Source organism: Salvia hispanica, chromosome 4 (genome assembly GCF_029641045.1).
Source record: "Salvia hispanica isolate PSC_SH4W2 chromosome 4, Shi_PSC_v1, whole genome shotgun sequence".
NCBI lineage: Eukaryota > Viridiplantae > Streptophyta > Magnoliopsida > Lamiales > Lamiaceae > Salvia > Salvia hispanica.
Genome location: NC_142695.1, coordinates 13,298,221 through 13,314,546, shown reverse-complemented (window position 1 = coordinate 13,314,546; position 16,326 = coordinate 13,298,221). Strand labels below are relative to the sequence as shown.

The 16,326-nt window shown below is 37.7% G+C and overlaps 3 protein-coding genes across 5 annotated transcripts; 1 reads left to right on the top strand and 2 right to left on the bottom strand.

The window, feature by feature from the left end:
* Positions 1–143: 143 nt before the first annotated feature.
* Positions 144–5,176, top strand: LOC125192008 (putative LRR receptor-like serine/threonine-protein kinase At1g06840). Its single transcript, XM_048089461.2, has 19 exons — positions 144–547; positions 641–788; positions 871–942; positions 1,043–1,114; positions 1,189–1,332; positions 1,407–1,478; positions 1,561–1,632; positions 1,698–1,772; positions 1,866–1,934; positions 2,019–2,087; positions 2,197–2,268; positions 2,338–2,424; positions 2,505–2,573; positions 2,652–3,169; positions 3,239–3,409; positions 3,494–3,823; positions 3,908–4,158; positions 4,252–4,386; positions 4,705–5,176. The coding sequence occupies exons 1-19, from the start codon at positions 448–450 to the stop codon at positions 5,029–5,031; spliced, it is 2,853 nt and encodes a 950-aa protein (XP_047945418.1). The 5' UTR covers positions 144–447; the 3' UTR covers positions 5,032–5,176.
* LOC125192007 (helicase-like transcription factor CHR28) lies at positions 5,109–11,538 on the bottom strand. 3 transcript variants are annotated; one of them, XM_089057331.1, is made up of 14 exons: positions 11,353–11,538; positions 11,146–11,204; positions 10,864–10,994; positions 10,541–10,772; positions 10,331–10,462; positions 9,833–10,260; positions 9,124–9,195; positions 8,970–9,044; positions 7,949–8,855; positions 7,628–7,758; positions 6,855–7,076; positions 5,841–6,374; positions 5,461–5,670; positions 5,109–5,390 (listed from the first exon to the last, which is right to left on the bottom strand). In XM_089057331.1, exons 3-14 carry the CDS (start codon positions 10,966–10,968, stop codon positions 5,277–5,279), a joined length of 3,162 nt encoding a protein of 1,053 aa, XP_088913457.1. In that variant the 5' UTR covers positions 10,969–10,994; positions 11,146–11,204; positions 11,353–11,538; the 3' UTR covers positions 5,109–5,276. The 3 variants fall into 3 exon arrangements, with proteins under 3 accessions (XP_088913457.1, XP_047945414.1, XP_047945415.1); XM_048089457.2 differs by lacking the exon at positions 11,146–11,204 and having other exon boundaries at positions 11,353–11,536; XM_048089458.2 differs by lacking the exons at positions 10,864–10,994; positions 11,146–11,204.
* Positions 11,539–13,589: 2,051 nt separating this feature from the next.
* On the bottom strand, positions 13,590–15,904 carry LOC125194687 (uncharacterized). The gene is made up of 4 exons (XM_048092930.2): positions 15,701–15,904; positions 14,028–15,589; positions 13,861–13,950; positions 13,590–13,599 (listed from the first exon to the last, which is right to left on the bottom strand). Exons 1-4 carry the CDS (start codon positions 15,902–15,904, stop codon positions 13,590–13,592), a joined length of 1,866 nt encoding a protein of 621 aa, XP_047948887.2.
* Positions 15,905–16,326: the final 422 nt, after the last annotated feature.

The following is a 16,326-nucleotide window of genomic DNA, read 5'->3' as shown; positions in this document are numbered from 1 at the left end:
AAAATTGTCAATTGCAAGTTCCCATTTTTATCTTCAAAAACTCCTTTCACTCACTATTCACAAATTAACCCATTCAAGGTAGGAATTTTGTTTGTTAATTATAATCTGTCGCTTTTGGCTACTCAGTCTCTAGCAACTGGAATATGAAAAAGCTAAACAATTCAAAATACTAAATATTGGAACACGCAACATCAATAACTGGAAATTAGGAAGTGGAGCTTGTAAATTGATGATGCAAAAAATATATAGTAGTACTAACATATAGAGTGGCAGGTATGGTGTTGACAATCTTCTTCCAAATACTCACTGAATGAATTTTCTGACTGATTCTTGATTCCCACTTGTATATGAATAATGTGTGTTTTTACTACTATAAAAGTAGTACTACTCTAGGTAGGTAGGTGGCAAACCTCTTTGTTTTCTTCCTCAGAGAAACTGTTGCTGCAGATGGGAGGGCTGAGATTTGTGTTGGTTGGATTATGTGTTGCTCTTTGTTTATGTTGGTGTGCTCCAAATGTGCAGGGACAGGTTACTGATGCACAAGAAGGTCATATACTAAAACAACCTTTTCTTCCTCATCATCATCTCATGTGTTTCTCTTCTTTAGATATTCAAAATCACATGTTTGTATGCTATGCAGTTACCGCTTTACTAGCTGTCCGCGCCAGACTAAAGGATCCTTACAAAAATCTGAACTGGACGAGGAAGTTTGATCCCTGTGCCGCAAACTGGACAGGGGTCAAATGCTACTCGAACACCTCTGATGGCTATCTGCACGTTGAAGAACTGTATGCCCTTTTCCTTTCCCTTTTAATAGATATAATTCCCTTTGCATTCATTAATCATGTCCCAAAATAAACTCATGGCAAGGCGCTTACTACGGCTGAATCTGTCCGGAGAGTTGGCACCGGAGCTTGGGCAGCTAACTCACATGAAGATATTGTAAGTTGATTATAAGAGCATAGGATATATATATATATATATATATATATCACTACTTTTTCTTTATTTGATGATGGGATTGGGATGTTTTATTTGCAAGGGACTTCTTGTGGAACAACATCACTGGAAGCATACCAAAGGAGATTGGCAAAATCACTGCACTTGTTCACTTGTAGGCCATATATATGATTAAGATTCATGGCTTACTACTTTCTTTTTCCCTCATGTTGAATAAAACACTTGCAGGCTTTTGAGTGGGAATCAAATATCAGGCCCTCTACCAGATGAGCTTGGTTTTCTTCCCAACTTAAACAAATTTCAGTTGGATCTCAACATGATATCCGGACCGATCCCCAAATCCTTCGCGAACTTAGCCAGCGTTCAGCATTTGTAACTTCCCAATTTCGATTTTCGAACTTGCTTTTCTGCATCTCTCCCTCTACTAACACCTCTTATTCATGCAGCCACATGAACAACAACCGATTCAGTGGCCAGATCCCGCCTGAGATTGGTACCCTTCCTTTACTTAAACACGTGTAAGCACTCGCTCCCTTGCACAACCATCAATCATGTATACTTGTAATGTCTCACTCGTAACTCAAATTTTCATTTTGACAGCCTTCTTGATAACAACCAGCTGTCTGGCTATCTTCCACCTGAGCTCGCCCTCATGCCTAGCTTGACGATTCTGTGCGTCTTCTTCTTCCTTACTGATGCAACTAATCATTTTCTTACTCATAAATATCTCCTTGCAGTCAACTAGACAACAACAACTTTGCTGGGACTGGGATTCCAGATTCTTATGCCAATATTACCAAGCTTGTCAAGCTGTACGTCTCTGTCTTGAAATTATGTATCTGTATCCCTGAATCTAGTTTTCAGATTGCAGACCACTGACAAATAATTCATTATATTTGAGCCAGGAGTCTTCGAAACTGCAGCCTCGAAGGAACAATACCTGATCTTAGTAGTCTCAGACGCCTTCTTTACTTGTACGTTCATATCTCCCACTTTTACTTGAAATTCTCTCTAGTCATATAATGTTTTCTCAATTCCACTGAATGGTTGTCTCACAGGGATCTAAGTGTGAATCGGCTCACTGGAAAGATAATGGGAAACAGACTCTCTCAAAACATTACAACCATGCAAGTATCTTCTTCCTCTCGTTTCCCGTTTAGTAGATTCTAACATGTTGTTTTCTCTGTATAGAATGTTCTATCACTCAGTGTATAACTCATTCATATGACTCTGCAGTATTCTATCACACAATGAGCTCAACGGTTCCATTCCATCCAACTTCTCTTCCCTCCCTCGACTTCAGAAATTGTTAAGTGTTAACATTTTTATTGTATTTTGAAACGATCTCGTATTCTTATATTCTCAATCATGATATAGGGCTCTCAACAACAACTTATTGAGCGGATCTGTGCCCTCGGACATTTGGGACAATGTATTGTTCACTTCAGAATCAAAACTTGATATGTAAGACAAGAACTTGCCATCTGAATAGCTTTCACTATTTTTCATTTCCTTCAAGCTTATTCGTCGTCATACTCTTGCAGAAATTTTGAAAATAACTTGCTTTCTGATATTTCCGGCACCCTTAATATTCCTCCAAATGTTACACTAAAGTAAGTCTTGATTTCGTCAGTATATAAATTAGACTTCTATTGAAGAATCGTGTGACAGTTGCATCTATCCGCATGTAGGCTTAGCGGAAACCCTGTGTGTAGTAGTGCAAACCAGCGAAACATCGCCTCGTTCTGTGGAGGTAGTAACGGTGGTGAAGACATACCTGACGAGAGCTTGGAGAAGCCTGCATTGTTGAGCTGTCCGCCTCAGATTTGTCCCATCCAAGGCAACTTTGAATACATCCCAACTCTGCTAGATCAATGCGTATGTGCAGCACCTTTTGGCGTGGGAGTGCGGCTTAGGAGTCCCAGCATATATCAATTCCCTCCGTATCTGGATCTATTTAAAGATTTCATAATATCAGGCATTAAGCTGTATCGTTACCAGATTCATGTTGAGTCGATCTCATGGGAAAGTGGTCCGAGGCTGAGAATGTTTCTGCTCTTCTTTCCGGACCACAACAAATCAACTGTGTTTGATGCTAGTGAGGTTCAAGACATTGCAACTGTGTTTGCTCGCTTCACGATACCTGGGAGTGATGTATTTGGGCCTTACGACCTCCTCAACTTCACAGCCAAGGGACCCTACTCCAACTGTATGTATGCCTTGAATGCCATTAGCTAGATTTATCGAGTTTTAATACGCGTGTTTGGAAATAATACAGTTCTGCTGCCCTCCATAAACAACGGTGGCGGTGGTCTGAGCAAAGGTGCATTGGTTGGAATCGTGCTTGGATCCATCTCATGTGCCGGTGTGATAATTGCCTGCCTCCTGCTTTTCCTTCAGAAACGGCGACAGCAGTCCAACTCTAAATATTCTGTCAAGGATAAATCATGTGAGTTGATTGATGTATAGATTTTGATTTCTGATAGATGATGGTTAAGTTTAGCTAACCATGCATTTCTCATCTCGTGTCAAGTCCCCAAAGTCTCGATGAAGGTGGAGGGTGTGAAGGCGTTTGATTTCGATGATTTGGAGAAGGCAACGAACAATTTCAGCACTCAGATAGGGCAAGGAGGATATGGAAAAGTGTACAAAGGCACTACAGCAGACGGTGCAGTGGTTGCTATAAAGCGTGCACAGCAAGGTTCGTTGCAGGGCGACAAGGAGTTCTACACAGAGATTGAAATGCTTTCTCGCCTGCATCATCGTAATCTGGTGTCACTGGTTGGGTATTGTGATGAGAAGGATGAGCAAATGCTGGTTTATGAGTTCATGCCCAATGGCTCCCTCCATGACCTCCTAACTGGTTGGTATATTAATGACTATATTAATCTGAGTTTCTTGCTCACCTATATAACTAACTAGTTGTTGATTATTATGATTGCAACAGCCAAATACACAGCACCTCTTAATCTAGAAACAAGACTGCACATTGCACTTGGCGCTTCGAGAGGCATTCTTTACCTGCACACGGAAGCTGATCCACCCATTATCCACCGCGACATCAAGGCCAATAACATATTACTGGACTCCAAATGGACAGCTAAAGTCTCGGACTTTGGCATCTCAAGGCTTGCGCCTGTCTCAGATGCCATAGGAGATACAGCTGCTCACATATCCACCAATGTTAAAGGCACACCGGTACCCCTTTCTCTCGCTCTCTCTCTCTCTCTCTCTCACTCACATTGGGATCAAAATAATGAAGGGTTCTTTCTCGTTTGATTGAGGTGACAGGGGTACGTGGACCCAGAATACTTTCTGACACACAAGTTAACAGAGAAGAGCGATGTGTATAGCCTTGGCATTGTATTCTTGGAGCTGGTGACAGGAATGCAGCCTATAGCTCATGGAAGGAACATTGTGAGAGAGGTAGGTGTATATGTATACATACATACATATATATGTGTGGGCCCTATTAGGTTGACAACTATCTTAAATTGATAACTGACAACTATGTCAACAACCTACGTTATAATGTCAACACAAAGACATTTATATGTCAACTAAATATAGTAGACATACATATGTCTTCTATTGAGATGCAAATATTGAAATACAACCGTCTTCGTGTTGACATAGTTGTCATTGATCAATTTAAAATAGTTATCAACTAATCATATCCATGTGTGTGTGTGTGTAATGTTATGTTAATCTGTTTGTTGTTCATGGTGATGATGAATTAATTAGGTGAACACAGCATGCCAATCTGGGATGATGTTTTCCATCATAGACAGGTCAATGGGGCCATTCCCTGAAGACATTGTGAAGAAATTCATGACTTTAGCTCTGAGATGCTCCATGGATGAGACCAAGGACAGACCTTCCATGCTAGAAGTAGTGAGAGAGCTAGAGAATATATCATCCATGCTCAACCCAAGTATCTCCACCTCACCCTCCCCTCCGACTTCATCTCTCTACGGCGACAGAACAACTAGTTACGCCACCATGGATCTCCTGCCCGGAACTGGAACCGACCTTGTTAGTGGCGTCATTCACACGATCAATCCTCGCTGACCACTTGTACATAAACCCGAATAAATTTCATATGCTTGTTGATTACAAAATGAAATCACTTAATTTGGTCTTGTACATAGACAAGAATGCCATGTTCAAATTATATATTCTAGCTCTAGTCAAGAATCACAATGTTTGCAGCATACACTCTTCCCACTTAAATATGTACAACCAAGTATTTGGGTCTAACAGAGCCACAAAAATTGCCCATTGCATTGCAGGCATCTAAAGGAAAAATAAGTTGTTCAACGTCCTGAGCCCTCGAACAAAAATCTCAGGTCTTCCGCTGTGAGGCGAGTGCCGTGGCTGCCACTTTTATCTTCCCCGAATGCTGATGCCACCATTTTTCTCTTATCGTCCTGAAAACACATCATCAATGGTTACAACCCGACCCTAAATTCATAACCGAAATCAAACAACAGCAAGCACCTGAAGACTCAAGATGCGATCCTCAACTGTGTCCTTGACAGTTAACCGCGACACAGTAACTGTGCGTGTCTGCCCTATTCTGTGAGCTCTATCAATAGCCTGATCCTCTGTTGTCGGATTCCACCAAAGATCCAAAAGGATTACACGGCATGCAGAGACCATGTTAAGCCCTAGATTCCCAGCTTTCAGAGACATTAACATGACATCCACCTGCATATACCATACATACAAAGGAAAAGAGTTTAACACCAGCAAATAATAATAATAAAAACCGCAAGGAGTAACTTGCCAAAACAACTCCTACAAGATATGAGACTTTGAGAGTCTCAGAAATAAACAAGCCAAATAGTCTTAACCAGAAATTATAAGGGGCTCCCCACCTCAGGATCAGTGTTGAATTCTTTAACAGCTTTGTCTCTAGCAACTATTGACATAGTACCATCAAGCCTCCGATAACTGATATGGTTATTCTTCAGTGACATCTCAACTAAGTCCAGCATGCTAGTCCATTGTGAAAAAACAATAGCCTTTTCAGGTGCTATATTCACTGGCTCATGCTCATGAACAGCTGATGATGAAGCATCATATATGACCAAATCATGTGACTCTGAACTCTGACGTTTTGATACACATGAATTCAGAATTTCAAGAACGGACTTGATCTTTGATGAAACGTACTTTCTCTGTAGAACTGTAGACTCATCACACAGTTCGTCCGGAACAGGGCTATCACCATCCACATCAATAGAAAGGCATCTCCTTAAAGTAGATCTTGAAAATACAACATCGGCACCGAGTTGTTCTTTACATTGATGGGCAGGACATGTATTGTCTTCGCCAGTTAAATGATCCGAAACACATTGATAACAGAAAACATGTCCACACATTGTGACCACTGCATTTTCAGGAGGATCCTGTAGCACATAATATGTATACATCAGATCCTTGTAACTGACAGCAGTAAGCAAAAATATTAACTATCCTAGACGATATAATTTCCCAGTGCCTTTGCTTACAAGGACAAAATTTGTCTGGTTTTGGTATTCATTAAGCCAATCCTTAAGCTATTAGAGACATAACTGGGAACTCCTCATCAATTTATTGCTATATTTAGTTTTGGTAGGTCATCTTCGCAAGCAGCAATACTTGAAAACTCTCATGCTTAACCAAACCCTGACTTCTCTGAAAATTCTTGACTTGGATTGTTATTTGAAATTACATATCCTCATGTCATGTTCATTTAACTAAGGATTCCCTAAACAACCAGTATAAAAGAGTACTTCCTGGAAAGACAGTACTTCCTGGAAAGACAAACAAAACTAAAAACTAACAGTTCAAGAAGTACCAAGTATCAAATCAAGCAGCAATGAAAAGTAGTATGGAAAAGAGCATACTTGGCATACAAGGCATATGGCCAGTGAAGCTTCCAATTGTTTCAACAAATTAACTTGAAGTTCCCTGGGAAGATTCTTGGCCATCTTAGAGGAATCCTTTCCAATGGGATCAGAGCTGAGCCCTTTGACAAGTAATGGGTGATCACAAGCTTGGCGCAGACGCAAAAGCATCAGTAGGATATTTGCATAATTTTGATTGACAGTACCAGCAGCAGCATAAGCCTGCAAAAATCAGAACACAGCTTTTGTATCATATTGCATTCTCAATTTTGCTTGCGTTAGACATGTTTCTCCACATTTCAAGTTACGAGGACACAATTCCTTTTTCACTACATGGAGCTTTTGTCATAAATTAATAGAGAGCAATGGGTTACAACATCACGTCATATATGCAAACAATAACCAAACATTAAACTAAGTAAGCCTTTCAAGCAGAGTAGCTTGAAAAGATATTATTATCCTCAGCAATTGCAAGCAGGTTTTCATTATATATAGCTATTGCAACGTGCTAGGAACTGATTTCTTTCACACAAAAGATATGGTAGACTAACAAGTTTTGGAATCTATTTAATAATATAGTGGCAAACGAAAACTTGACCAAAAATTAAGACACGAAGTACCACTCCTAAAAAATGACAGTATATAAAGCAGCACATTTTGACCACATCTTCAGGACCTAATCAGCATCACCAGTTGCAGCAATCGTATGCACATTGGCAACTATAGACGATAAGGTGATATATAGATTGGGGAGATACAATGAGTTGACCAACCTTAAATTGTTTGCGTGAGTCTAACTCAAGTTTCTCATAAAAAGCTCGTTCTTCCACAGAAAATTCCACCCTTTTTAAGTGTACCTTTTTGGGAGGTAGGTTGATTATAGGCTTACCATCAATTAAGTCACCTACCACAATGATAAAAAAAAAAAAAAAAGTTATAATGACCCTTAAAACATGAATCAAATATTGTTGAAGTAAGCATGTCAAACAGGAAATATAAAAATGAAGTTTTAGGACACTATAGCATCTCATGAGTTCCACAATACAAGAAAGGAAACTGAACGAAAGGCTGAATAGTGCATGAAATGGAATCACCTTTCGTTCGGCGCAACAAGATATTTCTTAAGACAAGTTGAAGCTTCTGGTAGCCTACAACCGAGTCTCTCGCTATAGGACCCTTTATAGTAGAAACAAAGGTTTTGTAGTCATTATATGGATCATATCTCAAAAATCTGAAGTAGCTGAATAACTCATCTATAGAATTTTGTATTGGAGTTCCAGAAAGGCACCATCTTCGTTTTGCTCTAAGGCTACAACAGGCTCTAGCTACTTGTGTTCTGTGATTTTTTATTGTTTGAGATTCATCCAAAACAACCCTAGACCATGTAACCCTTGCTAATGTACCACAATTTTTATCCAAAGCATTCACATCAACATCCTTTTTACCCTTCTTGAACTTCTTACTAACTGATGACTTTTTGTGCTTCTTCTCCATGGAAAATTCAGAAGATATACCGTATCGGTCTCTGTCCTTTAGTTTATCCTCATCATCCTCAGCCAAAGGTTGTTTTGGAAGTTCATTTGAAACAATAGCATATGTTGTTAAAACAACATCATATTTTGCCAATGCATCAGGACTCTTGGTTCTATTGCCACCATGATATACTAAAACCTGAAGTTTAGCGTCTTTTGTGACTTTCTCATCCAGCTCCCGATCCCATTGTCGGATAACGCTGGCTGGACAAATGATCAATGTCCCTGCTCGTGGCCTACTGCTGCGGAATCCATTTGTTGAATTACTCGCTTGTGGAAGTATTGCTAAACCATCAGATACTTCAATCTGGTTTGCATCATCAAGAACAACACAGCCACTAACTCCATCATCATCATCCAAGTTAAAGGCTTCGGTTTTGGTTGACGATGACTGCTTAGCTTCAGATTTGGCCTCCAAATTCTTTTGCATTAGTATGAGGGCCATTGTTGAAATAGTCTTGCCTAGGCCCTGGGGTGTGAAAAATTATAATGTAGATTAAAGGAAACAAAGATCCAAAAACGAGGAATTTTATAATTATAAGACACATGAAATTTGATTAAATTAAATGACTAATATGCTAACCTGGTCATCAGCCAAGATTCCCCCGATGCATAAACCAGATGATTCCTGACGAAGCATCCAAGCCAAAGCAATTTTCTGAAAAGTTAAAAAGTCAAAGCTTAAAACCACGGATACCCAATTAAATTAGAGAAGTGTATGATAAGCAGACATGGACCTGGTGCTTAAGAAGAGAAACTGACAGGAGTCCATCAGGGAAAGTAGCTTCTCTTTTATGTTGATGAATATCCTGCAATTATAACATATGAAATCCAATACACATCTAAATACATTAAATAGAACAACTTCAAAGCAAAGCAACAAAAGAAATGAGAGTAATAAGTTTTGAATTAGAGAATGATCAGTTCAATACACTCATAAAGCTTTAGCTTGATAACAATTCAACAGAGTGAAACTTGAATTGGGAATTCCCAGAGCACTGATATAGAAAGCATACACACACCAAAGAGTTCAGGAGTACAGTACTATTGATGCCTGGAACAAAGTATTCACGGTTAACTTGACTCGGCTGCTAAAGGTAAGATAAGGGAGTTTTGTTCAAGGAAAGTTCACAACACTTATGATCAGAAACAAATAATTAATGCAGTAAACAAAAAGATGTAAGAGTACAAGTAAATTAAAAGCGTAAGGAAATCCCCTCCATAAAATTAAAGAAATGATTAGAGAAAAAGACAACTGAAAACCACAGACTACCGAAGATCACAGGGTAAATACTACTGGTTCACTCATCTGAACAAATGCAAATCACAAACTCAAAGGCCCACACGAACCACAAACTATGAACAAGCTCTCATTTCAAAAATTGATTTCATAAATGAAAAGAGTCACAAATGAAGTCAAAAACCAATAAAATAAACAGAAAATACCTGCACAGCTGCTTGGAAAACAAATCTCTCATCAGGTCCTGCAGGCCTCTCTTCACCTACCCCAGTTTGATGGAAAGAATCTTTTAAACCAACCAATGGAGTGGTTGAAGAATATTTTCCAGGCATCATAGTCTGGGGCAATACTCTACTTCCATTAGAAGGAGTTGACCATACCGATTTTCCCAATGTCTCACGAATTTCAGTAGCACCCCTATTTTCTATTAGATTGTGAAATTGCGGGTTAGAGGTACAAGGCTGAAAACCAGGAAAGACTCTTTTCGTAGGATGAATATTATTGTCTATCCTTGAAGTTGAAGATCCAGAGGCCTCTCCAATATTCAGCCGCTTTTGTGGTCTTGATGGGATTTCATCATAAACAGGTCGCCTCTTAGAAGAAGAAGGATCTTTAAGAGAAGGACCATTGATACCTGTATTTGTAGACCTATAACACCAGTTTGATTGCAATAAGCGATTTATGACAAATTATTTATGTGCTACCTGTCGATTTAGGTGCCCAAGATGGAAGTTTTCTGAAACTGCTAGAGTGGTTGATGTTTCCCACTGGAGAATCATACTGAAAAAATTGCCTCTTAGAAGATGAAGGAACTTCATGAGAAAAAACATTGTGACCTGCAATAGGAGACTTTCTAATGAGCAACACCAGTTGGATCACAACAAAGTGACTGATGGCCAATAATTAGGTGGTACCTGCGGACTTAGGACGAGATGAGGATGCTTGAGATGGAGGGACCCCACCATTGATAGTAGTCGCAGTATCCCTGCTCGGAGAGTCCTCTCTATAATTATCTATTTCCCATAAATCTGAATCATCACTGTCTGAGGAACTGATATCTATAGGCTCAGCTGAAGCCATGGCAGCAAAAGAATGGCTATTGGGTGTAGTTACCAACTTAGACGAGCCCCTAAAAGCTTCGATAATCTGCAATTCACACGATCAACACCTCAGGTCGCAATAAACAGAGGTAGTGACATGCAAGTGACAATCTTCTGGAAGAAACATCTCGACTTACAACGCATGAAAAATGCCTCAAATAATTAAGTAGTCCACCAATTACTGTGGGCCTCCTCCAGTTGAATACTAATACACCATCCAGAGGATCAACATGCTCAGTCATCTACAGAAGTAATGCACATCGGATGCCTAGTTCAAGAAACAAACATACTCTCAAAATATTGAAAGCCCCTATGGGCATCAGCAACAAAATCGAGAAGCAGAAAATTATAGTACAATTGTAATTAAAACTACATGCATGGATGAGAATTGAGAAAGGTTCAAGGATTAAGGAAAGTACTAAAATAAGAGCATCATGACGATAAAATTCAGTTCTCAGCAAACTCGTTCAAGAATTCCCTACAAAGCTTGGTATTTTAAAGTAAGTGTAGGTAATTGGGCATAAAAAGATCTAAAAAAGAAAAGGGGAAAAAGGAAAGAAATCAAATTTCTTGATAAATTTCGATGTAAAGAAACTCGAAAGTAGAAATTTTGGGGGGAAACAAACCTATTTCGTGATTATGCAAAGTGAAGGGCGAGTTGTGAGAGTGGGCAGTCCCAACATTCCACAGCAAAAGAGACCTATGGCATCGTCTTCCTCGTTTAAACTGCACACGCTCTCTCTCTCTCTCTAAATCCCACCTCTCTAATTTATTCCGCTCGCGAAACAAGACTAACTGATTTCAGACTATTCCGGGCCCTAATTTTATTTATGGAAATTTTAGGTGAAACCTACTGCCATGATTTTCAAAATTTGAACGATTATTCACAAACTTTCACTTTTAAAATTTTTATCAAGATTATTAACATTAAGATTTTTCTACCTATGTCTGCCGCAGTATTTTATCATTTTTGTCAGTGCATCAATACAAGTTTAATTTATTTTTTATAACTAATGGACTTCAAATTCCATTAACTTTATCTTACTCATACTTCATTATATATAAAAGTAAGACTCACCATCCACTAATTTTTTTCATTTATTTTTTTATTATATTTCTTAAAATATGTAACTAGTCAATTATGACTTTATAATAGTTGACAGAGGGAGTATATAATTATTAAGGTGGAATTAAAAGATCTCCTACTATATACTCTTTATAAAAATAAATAATAATTTAAAATTCTAATTTTCCTAATGCATTCATAGACTCTTGATCTATTGTTGTAGAGCATGAACGTTTGTAATGAGAAGAAGCACAAAGGCCGACTTACACAGGGGCTTGGGGTCCTTTAAACCCTACCCTTTTGAGCTGCTACATTATTATACTCCCTCCATCCATAAAAATATTGGCAATGAGTATGGTACGGGAATTAAGATAAAATTAGTAAAGTAAGAAAGAGGAAGAGAATGGTATGGTAAAGTAATAGAGAGAGATCAGGAGAATGGTAGTTAAAGTAGTATTAGTGGATAGTGAGACCTACATTATTAAATTAATAATAACTTTTCAAGAATGGAATACACATATTTTTGTGTGATAGACGAAAATAGAAAGTGCACTATTTGTATGTGATAGAGATAGTATAATAATCATCGGATGCTTTCATAGCTCAGTTGGTTGTCACAGGCGATTGGTAGCCGTAGCCATGTGACCATGGGTTCTCTCTCGCTGTTTTTCTACATTTGTTCATTTCTAATTTTTGTTGCTTCTAAGTTTTTAATTACTTAGTTTTATTCTAACAACTAATTTTATTCTTTGTATATTATCTCTTAAACTAGTTTCATTTGTCCATTTCTAATTCTTGCTGCTTCTAAGTTTGTAATTAGTTTTGTTCTTACAACTAATTTTATTCTTTGTATATAATTAGTACTATCTCTTAACTAGTTTCATTTGTGAAGGTTGTTAGTTTTTCTTTGCTAGTTCAGTTATCTACTCATGTTTCCTAATCATTTTTATTTTTATAATGAATTCATTAACTAGTTAATTAATTAAAAATTTTATTCTCCCACTATCATTTTTATTTTATTTTTTTCATTTTTATAAATATTGCTAGTGTAAGATTATAAAGTAATGATCTTTAATTTAAAAAATAGATATTTTTGAATAACGTCGACATTGTCTTTCATATGTAGTGTATCTTTAATTTAGATTGCTCATTCTCAATTGTTTATTTCTTCTCATTAGTTTTTTTCTCGCAGTTCCGTAATATGTCGACTTGTTTCAAACGTCATCAACACTAAAAATATGGAGAGAATTCGGAATAAGGGATTAATTTCGCTGACCTCTCGAAATTAGGGATTAAATTCGCTGGCCTTTCGTAATTTGGGATCGTGGCATGCGTATTTTTTAGAACAAGGGATTTCTGACTTTTTCTCATTTTTCTATTCTTTTTTAATATTATCTCCCTCCCTCCATTTATCAATTGCCTAAATCACCCCTCAAATATTTTACCTAAATTACAAAATTTGCCGTCTCTACAAATTGCCTAAATTTGCATAAATTTTCCGTCTCTACAATATGTATACAAAATTTGCCATGCTCTACAAAATATGTACAAAATTTGCCATGCTCTACAAAATATTTTACGTGAACTTTAGTCTCTTAAATAATAATTTTGTTCAAAGACAATTATCAATTACCATACCAATCCATAAACATGTATTTATCATATACCATCCAGAAACATCATGTATTTAAAAAAATCTAAAAAAGTAACCATTAAACTCCTCCTATATGATTACTTCTACAAAAACATGGATTTAAAAATCATAGTTTCATAAAATACTTCCAAAAAGTTATAGTTTCACAAAATACTTCAACAAGACACAAAAGCATAGACAATCCATGAACATGTTCTTCAAAAACATTATTCCTCAAAATACATTATCACTAAATTGGCTTCCTTGGAGTGAGCTTCTTCTTAGTACATATTTTCACTGTGCGTCTTCTAGATTTATGCTTTCCTCTACCTCTGCGCTATAATTCATTTGGCTGAAATTTTTTTAAACTAATGTGAGTTTATAAAAAATAGTAGGCTCCATGCTACAAATTCTACACAATTAATTCTTTCATACCTTGTTGGTTCTTCAACTGCAACTGCCCCCTGCTTTTGGCATGTACTACCACGCATCCCACCTAAAGGTCGTCCCTTTGCACGACTCTTCCTGCAACTCAAGTAAACAAAACAAAATTAAGACTGAGATAATAAAATAAAGAGTAAGACGCAACTCCAAGTAATTACCTTTTCTTTGTGCCATTAAAAACACATTTAGCTGATGAATCTCTATGACCAAATTCTTTGCATCGCTTACATTGGACCTGCCACATTCCTTTTGTCCTAGATTTGTTTCCTTTGCTTTCTAAGCATCCAGGTATCCTATTTTTCCTCGGTCTTTCGGGAGCTCTTTTTGCCAAAGGAGGTAACACCTTGAAGCCCAAGTTCATGCTAGGCCACTGCGACTTGTCAGGAAATGGGCTAATTACCCCTGCATATGCTAGCCTAAATAGTCTCACTGAAAAGTAAGGATGTAGATAATCTTCCATTTTAGGATTCCTATGTGAAGTTATCACTGCTAATGCATGTGGGCATGGTTTCCCTGAGATTTCCCACTCCCTACATGAGCAAGTGTGTTGCTCAAGATTCACCACATGTCTAATTACCTTGTGTTTATCTGTGATCTCAGTCACTTCTGCCTCACCCATACCACCTACTTTGACCTTCAAGTGGCCCAATTTTCTACTAAGAACATTGAGATGGCGAACAACAATTGGAAGCATGGTGTGGCCTTCCAATCTTTCACCTATATCTCTCCTCCTTGCATAGAGCTCCATGAACTTCGATCGCAGGCAATCAACTAGCTCGGCTATTGGAAGGTCCTTGTAGTCCTTCACCCATCTGTTCCATACCTCTGCAATATTGTTTGTAATATAGTCACATTTGATATCTTCAGAAAATTTGCTCCTCATCCAAAGTTGTTTGTGATATGTCTCTAAGAATGGTTGCACCCTGTCATTTGCTTCGTACATCTTGTGCATTAGGTGCTCATGATAAATTGGACAAAATGTCCTAGCTGCAGGATACATGCGTCCAAAAATTGGACCTTGAAACCTCTTTGAAAAATTCTTCATCAAGTGGATAAAGCACTCTCTATGCTCTGCCAATGGAAACACCGCCTTCACAGCATTCTCCAACCCTTTGCACGCATCTGAACAAATAGCTAAATGAGGTGGACTTCCAATTGCCCTCCTTAGCTGCTCCATAAACCAAATCCAATCTTCATTGGTCTCACTTTCAAACAACCCAAAAGCAACTGGAAACATCCAGTTATGGCCATCTATTGCAGTAGCTGAAGCTAGTTGTCCATTCCATCTACCATTAAGAGCTATTGCATCCACACTTAAATATGGCCTACACCCATTTAGGAAGCCATTGATACTAGGCTTGAAGCAACAAAAAAATCTTTGAAAATACACCCCATCTTCGGTCTCTTTCAACCCTATCTCAATCACACTCCCTGGCATTTTAAGCTCAACCATTGCCTTAAAGTTAAACAAATTCTCAAAACTGTCCTCCCATGTTCCATACAATTTTTCACGTGCAATCTGCAATCCAGCATATATAGTAGAATAATGAATTGTGGTTACATACTTATCTTGTAGCTCATTTTGCAATTTCTTTGCTCCCATGTTTGGATCTTTCTTTAAAAAAGGGATTGCTTTTTCTCCAACCCAATGATACGATGCCATCTTAGTCCTCACTCTACCAGTGGATGAACAAAAATGCTTATCTTTATTCGAAGTAACCTGTCCCAGTGATACAGATATATTAGTTAGAAAACACACACATAATTAAAAATGAGCAAATATATTACTTACATAATAGTACACATGATTAACGAGGTAGCAAATATATACCTTGACGTGCTTTTCAACTTTCATGAATCTAACAATAATTGACCATGGACAACCCTCAGCTTTGCAGAAGCCTCTGAACAAATTTGGACAGGATTTCTCTATTACTAGTTCAAATTGATTCTTTATAGCATGTTGCTTCACTGCTCTCCTGAAATCATTCATATTTGCATATATGGTTCCAACATCCATCGGAGGATCTTCCATATCATGAAATATATTCTCTTTCATTAGGAATACAATCATCAACTGTTATGTCTATTATCTCATCAACAATTGGATCATAATTCATTCTCTCTCCTGCATCACTAGGTTTCTCTAATGTTAGACCAACAAAAGCAAACATTTTTTCTTCATCCATCAAGATCTCAGGAGCACCAATTTGTGATTCTTCAAGTGGAGTAATTTCTATGCTATCCCAATCAATACTATCAGTTTCATTTATGTGATCCATCCTACCAAATAACAAAAAAATTAAATATATCAAAACTGTCAATATAATTGTACAAAGTTCCAAATATATATATATATATATAAGAAACAAACTAGTATATATATGTATTATATATGTGTGTGCATTCTTTCAGCACAAACAAACATGGATATATATGTATATATATGTATACTCT

Coding starts and splice junctions, on each gene's coding strand:
- LOC125192007 (XM_089057331.1), bottom strand. CDS start 10,968: ATGACTGAGCATGTTGATCCTCTGGATGGTGTATTAGTATTCAACTGG. Junction 9,045..9,123: donor TTTCTCTTCTTAAGCACCAG/GTCCATGTCTGC, acceptor TTAACTTTTCAG/AAAATTGCTTTGGCTTGGAT. Junction 8,856..8,969: donor GAATCTTGGCTGATGACCAG/GTTAGCATATTA, acceptor TTCACACCCCAG/GGCCTAGGCAAGACTATTTC.
- LOC125192008 (XM_048089461.2), top strand. CDS start 448: ATGGGAGGGCTGAGATTTGTGTTGGTTGGATTATGTGTTGCTCTTTGT. Junction 1,935..2,018: donor CTCAGACGCCTTCTTTACTT/GTACGTTCATAT, acceptor GTTGTCTCACAG/GGATCTAAGTGTGAATCGGC. Junction 4,387..4,704: donor GAAGGAACATTGTGAGAGAG/GTAGGTGTATAT, acceptor TGAATTAATTAG/GTGAACACAGCATGCCAATC.
- LOC125194687 (XM_048092930.2), bottom strand. CDS start 15,904: ATGGAAGATCCTCCGATGGATGTTGGAACCATATATGCAAATATGAAT. Junction 15,590..15,700: donor AAGTTGAAAAGCACGTCAAG/GTATATATTTGC, acceptor TCACTGGGACAG/GTTACTTCGAATAAAGATAA. Junction 13,951..14,027: donor TTTAATGGCACAAAGAAAAG/GTAATTACTTGG, acceptor CTTGAGTTGCAG/GAAGAGTCGTGCAAAGGGAC.